This window comes from Fukomys damarensis, unplaced genomic scaffold, assembly GCF_012274545.1.
Source record: "Fukomys damarensis isolate Sample0158 unplaced genomic scaffold, DMR_v1.0_HiC HiC_scaffold_36, whole genome shotgun sequence".
NCBI classification, from domain to species: Eukaryota; Metazoa; Chordata; class Mammalia; order Rodentia; family Bathyergidae; genus Fukomys; species Fukomys damarensis.
This window is the reverse complement of record NW_022900948.1, coordinates 48,881,818-48,886,844: the sequence shown is the minus strand read 5'-3', so window position 1 is coordinate 48,886,844 and position 5,027 is coordinate 48,881,818. Positions and strand designations below refer to the sequence as shown.

Here is a 5,027-nt window from a genome sequence, read left to right as displayed (position 1 = left end):
GCCCCGACCCTGTGCTGGGTGGGAGCCCAGCGCGCACTGGGCCCGGGGAGATGGAGTCTGCGCGCGCCCCTCCCGCGTTCCCACTGCTTCCCGGCCATAGGGAGAGCGGCGCTTGGGCACCTTCATGGCCGAAGCCCACTCATGCTTCCCTCGGCGGATGTTGCTGCGCAGTAGGCCTAGCGTCGCCTTGTTCTGCGCCGTCTTCTCCTTAATCCCCTGGACCTGGAGTGCCCGACATTGCTCTTTGGGCAATGGAGGAGACAGGGTGGCCGGGTTGTGGGTCCAGGGTCTGGCCCTGTTTTCGAGGCCAGGAGGACCAGCCTCGGCTCCCGCTGCTCTTCCCCCTTGCCTGGGGTAGATGTGCACCCCACTGCTCCCCAGGGCTCTCAGTGGAGGAGATGCCGGCAGGGCAGTGAGGCCTAAGTGGTCCCCTCCTGCCCCTCCAGCCCTGGTTCCTCTTGTACCCACACATCCCTTCAAAGCCCCCCCTTCCCAGGGCAGTCCCCAGGGCTGCGTGTGGGCAGTAGGATGCCCAGCCATCTGCCCCACCGTGTCCTGTTGTTGAACCTGAAAGACCTGGCATCAGAAGCCCCTGATGGGGTGGCAGGGGGCGGGGTCCCCAGCATGGGGCTCACCCTGGAGCCGAGTGATGGTCTTCAGCTCCTGTATCTGTCCCTCCACGTTTGCCTCTCTGTGAACCTTCATGGTGGCCCACAGGGTCTCTGGGAGGCCCTGTGCACCTCTCACCTTCCCCTGCTCAGCAGAGTTGAGAGGCAGATTGTCCCTAGAATTTTGGCCCATTGTGATCGGACCAGGTTCTCTAGGCCAGGAACCCAGGATTCCGGTCCCCTGGGGCCTCGGCTTGCCTCTGGCTATTTGAATGTGGAGTAGGCTGAGAGGTGGCCTGAGGCTTCGCAGGAGCTCTGCTGGGGCCCGGGCACCTCTCCTTGGTGGTGGTGATTTGTGATGGCTCTGATGGGTGCCCTGCACTTTCCGCATTCCCTCCTGTGCCTCACCAGTTACACAGAGCACTGGGCGGAGCCTCCCCAGCAGGTCTTTGCTTTGCAGGCCTTTATTTCCCCACGCACACCCCAGTTCAAAGTCTGCATCCCGGGTGACCAGGCTCACACCCACAGTCCTACACCTGGACATCTCTCCACTCTTCCTCCTGACCTCCACCGCTTCAGCACCCCTGGGCCGAAATGCAGAAACTTCTCACCCCAGGAGGGGTTCATGAGATGAGCAACTCCCCGCAACCTGCTCTGGGCACCCTGCCAGGCTGCTGTGCCGGCTCCAGGGACAGAGCCAAGCTGGTTAAGGCCTCTCCTTTCCGAGTGAAGAGGTGGGCTTTCCCATGTCCCCACAGTATCCCCTGGGCTTGTGTTCTAACCGCCTCTTCAGCCAGATGATGGGCACCTGTTCAAGGCCTTGTCTCCAATCAGCCACATTCTGGGCCTGGGGGTTGGGATCGGGGCCCCACCAGATGGCGGAGCACACTGCCAGATGTGGACACACTCATCACAGACTGCTTCCTCCCTGCTCCCTTCCCAGTCGGTCTGGAGCCCTGAGTGCATGCCTGCCACCTCGGCCCAGGCCCCGCCCTCCAGGGACTGGAACTGCTGTGGGCGTGGTCTGCCCACCCCCCTTCGCTCTGCTCTCGGGGACCCAGCTGGGGGCCTGGGTGAGCAGAGCCTACCTGCTGATCCCTTATTATTGGCTTCTCTTTCTCCTGCAGATATAGAATCGAGTTTTAGTGGAATGACAGATGGCAGTACAGATGAAGCCTGCCTTCCTGGTTGTCTTTATGGTAAAGGGGTGACAAGACTTAGTTTAGGCTCATAGTGTATAAGCAGGAGTGGTGATTGAACTGCCCTCTTCCTCCTTTCTTCTTCTTTAGATCCCTTATTTGGCTTCTCTTTCTCCTGCAGATATAGAATCAAGTTTTAGTGGAATGACAGATGGCAGTACAGATGAAGCCTGCCTTCCTGGTTGTCTTTATGGTAAAGGGGTGACAAGACTTAGTTTAGGCTCATAGTGTATAAGCAGGAGTGGTGATTGAACTGCCCTCTTCCTCCTTTCTTCTTCTTTTTGGTACCAGAGATTGAATTCGGGACCTTGGGCTTGAGAGGCAGGCAGCAGAATCACTGAGCTAAATCCCTGGCTCTCTTCTTCCTATTAAATGGAATGCAGAAACAATGGTTGGAGCTGGTGCAGCCATTTGGAGCCATGAGGTGGATTTGGGGTGGGCCCCATCACAGTGAAGAACAGTCTGAGAGGACACCCGTGGCCGACTGCTGTGGTTTGATCATGGTCTGTTCTCTGTGCTGGGGTCTAATTCCCACCGGGAGTATCAAAGTGGAAACTTACTCTGATAGTGTTTAGGAATGGGAGGTGGTGAGGATTAGATAGGGGCCCCCACCAATAGGGATCCACTATTAAATGAAGAGGGAGAGGCCAGAAGACACAGACACGTGTGCTGTCCCTGGACATGTGATGCCCTCGCCACCTCCAGACTGCCAGCAAGACAGCCATCATGATCTGGGTTGCTGGCTCATGTCTATAATCTCAGCATGAGGAAGGCTGAGGCAAGAGGATTGCAGTGTTGTTGAGGCCAGGGTGACTATGTGAGGCCAGCCTGAACGACACAGTGAGACCCTGTCTCAAAAAAAAAGGCAGCAGCCATCACCAGATGTGGCCCTTGACCTGGACCAGAACCTCGAGGCAAAATGAAGCCCTTTCCTCAATAACTCGCCCAGTCTGTCGTGTGATGTGGGCTACAGAAAGCAGACTATCAAAACCCGGACTCTAGCATGCTAAAGCCCAGTATCATAGACCTACGCTACTGTCCTTCCCTGAGGATGTCCCTTGGAATGCTGGGCAAGGCCGGGCTGAACATGGAGCTGAGGGTGGCCCTTCAGTGCCCCAGGAAGCCAGGGTGTGGACAGCCTCTGGGTCCTCCTTTGGGGCTAGATGCTGTGGGTGTGGCCCACTCAGGGCCTGCCCTGTGGACAGAGCTCTGATGGACCAGCTCTGCCAGTCGCTCTGCCCAGGAGAGAGGGTCTGGGAGAGAAGCAGGTGGATGTGGCACCCATAATTTGGAGCCAGAGCTGGGTTCTGCCTGCCTCAGCCCTCTGTTCTGCCCCTCAGCCCAGTGGGACATCAAAGCCTCCCACCCAGTCCCCTGTGGTCTCACACAGCCCTCAGGGCCAGCAGGGATGTCCAACTCTGAGCTTCCCCTTTGGGAGTGCCGTTGTACCTCCTTTGGTCAGCTGGTGGTCATAAAGGTGACACCTGATCTCCTCTTACCCCCTCGATTGCTTCTCAACTGCTTTGAAGCTCAAGTGGGAAGAAAGGCAAGCTGTTTATTACCCAACACCCCCAGCACCAGCTATGTCCTGGGGAGCAGAAAGGGGGAGGCCACAGCACAGAGAGGGTGCGCAGTTGTGTCCACCACGCACAGCCTGCTGCCTCCACAGTATGTGCAGCAGGACACAGTCAGGTGCTGACCCCAGGAGAATCCCCTGCCCCGCCCTGCCAGGAGCTTCTGAGCTGACCTGGGCAGGTCCTGGGTGTGGGCGGCAGCAGCAGCAACAGCAACAGCAGGTTCGTCAGGCCTCGTGGTGTGTGAGGGGGTCTGGAGTTGGGAGCCCTGAGGACTGTGTTCCTGGATTCTTTCCACCCAGATCCACACCCTGGCTGCAGCTCTCCTATCGGGACTGACCTGCAAGAGGTGAAGGGAGACAGTTGGAGCCATGCCCGTGCCTGCTCAGGGTCCCTGCCCTCATTTCATCACGGCAAAAACTGGGTCCTGTAAGAAGGACAGCAGGCTCAGCATCCATTAGCTGGTGTGGGATTTGGGCCTCTGGGGGACTCCTCCTGGGTGCCCAGCTCCTTGCTCTTTCCTGTGGCCACCCCAGCCCCATGCAGTGCCTACTCCCACTGCAGTCTCTTGAGGATGACAGGCAGGGAGGTCCTGTCCAGCCTGTCAATTAGATCCCCTGGGCTTGAGAGCCGTAAACTCTAGGTGCTGGGGCCTCAGCGTCCTCGCCTCGCTGCTCTCCAGGCCCTCTCACCTGTGCCCATGTCTTTGGAGAGCTTCCCCGTCTCCAGGAAGAGCCAGAGGTTGCTGCATTTCTGCGACTCCACTCTGGTCACCCTGTAGCTGGCCACAGAGCCTGCAACTGGGAACCAGGAAGCGGGAGGCTGAGGCCAGTGCTTCTGGGGCAGGGACTAGGCACAGGCTACTTATAGCAGTCATGACAGATAGGCTTGGGCAGGGCTTCCATGCAAATGTCAGCCCCACGCCAGAGGCAGGGTGCCCCCCCATCCTCAACAGAAACCCACCCAGAAGAGCCAGGCCAGGGCCCAGGTGCCCAACCTGGAGTACCCACCCACGGCCACCAGGATACTCCACTGCATCGGGTAGGGAAACTTTCTCTGGATGAGAATCTGCAGGCCGAAGGTCCCGCCGGTGCCTGCAGGGAGCCAAGGTGCCCTGGTTAGCCTGCGGCAGGCAGGGCTGGCTGGGACCACCTGGGTGCCCTGTGTGCACCTGCGGACAGGGGACTCGGCGCCACCTGCTGGGGAGCGAAGGTGAGACAGGAGGGCGCATTCTCCGGTCCCAGGACACCTGCACGAGCCTACCTGCCACGAAGGTGAGCACGCCCTTCATGAAGGCGTTGGACTGGCACGCAGCGTACTCCCCGATTCCCTAGGATTGGGGGTCAAGGCTCAGTGCCCGTCCCGCCTCCCTCCCCGGCCTCCTGTACCTCCCGGTGCTGGACACTTCCCACCTCCCAACCCCCTCAAGATATGTCAAGAGGGCCCGCTCGCTCCTTCTCCCTGCTCGGGCCAGCTGAGGCCCGGGTGGTCTTCTCACCGGGTGCTTGGCGGCCACTGCATCATCCACACGGGACAAGCCCAAGTTCACCATGGCTGGCCGGGCTTCGGGAGCGCGCCTGCGCAGGAGCTGGCGGAGAGGGGCGGGGCCTGAGCCTGGGCGTGGCCTCAGGCTTCGACGGGATGGG

General features: G+C 59.6%; 2 protein-coding genes across 5 annotated transcripts in view; both read right to left on the bottom strand.

The window, feature by feature from the left end:
• Positions 1–1,881, bottom strand: part of Ccdc183 (coiled-coil domain containing 183) — an 8,119-nt gene extending 6,238 nt beyond the window's left edge. For both annotated transcript variants that reach the window (XM_010608847.2, XM_010608846.2), the window contains exons 1-2: positions 636–1,881; positions 121–242 (exon numbers count right to left, since the gene is read on the bottom strand). In XM_010608847.2, coding sequence (XP_010607149.1) covers positions 121–242; positions 636–1,152 — 639 coding nt within the window. In that variant the 5' untranslated portion in view covers positions 1,153–1,881. The remainder of the gene's footprint in view (positions 1–120; positions 243–635) is intronic.
• Positions 1,882–2,135: 254 nt separating this feature from the next.
• Positions 2,136–4,978, bottom strand: Tmem141 (transmembrane protein 141). 3 transcript variants are annotated; one of them, XM_010608849.2, is made up of 5 exons: positions 4,880–4,978; positions 4,645–4,711; positions 4,392–4,475; positions 4,074–4,181; positions 2,186–3,721 (listed from the first exon to the last, which is right to left on the bottom strand). In XM_010608849.2, exons 1-5 carry the CDS (start codon positions 4,931–4,933, stop codon positions 3,708–3,710), a joined length of 327 nt encoding a protein of 108 aa, XP_010607151.1. In that variant the 5' UTR covers positions 4,934–4,978; the 3' UTR covers positions 2,186–3,707. The 3 variants fall into 3 exon arrangements, with proteins under 3 accessions (XP_010607152.1, XP_010607150.1, XP_010607151.1); XM_010608850.2 differs by lacking the exons at positions 4,074–4,181; positions 4,645–4,711 and adding an exon at positions 2,136–2,172 and having other exon boundaries at positions 3,555–3,721; positions 4,880–4,955; XM_010608848.2 differs by lacking the exons at positions 4,074–4,181; positions 4,645–4,711 and having other exon boundaries at positions 2,182–3,721; positions 4,880–4,955.
• Positions 4,979–5,027: the final 49 nt, after the last annotated feature.

What these genes read in the sequence shown, in the direction of transcription:
- Tmem141 (XM_010608848.2), bottom strand. Translation starts at nt 4,905, where the DNA reads ATGATGCAGTGGCCGCCAAGCACCCG. An exon ending in CAGTGGCCGCCAAGCACCCG is followed by an intron (nt 4,476 to 4,879) that starts GTGAGAAGACCA and finishes GGCTCCCTGCAG; the next exon opens with GCACCGGCGGGACCTTCGGC. An exon ending in GAGTATCCTGGTGGCCGTGG is followed by an intron (nt 3,722 to 4,391) that starts GTGGGTACTCCA and finishes CACCTCTTGCAG; the next exon opens with GTCAGTCCCGATAGGAGAGC.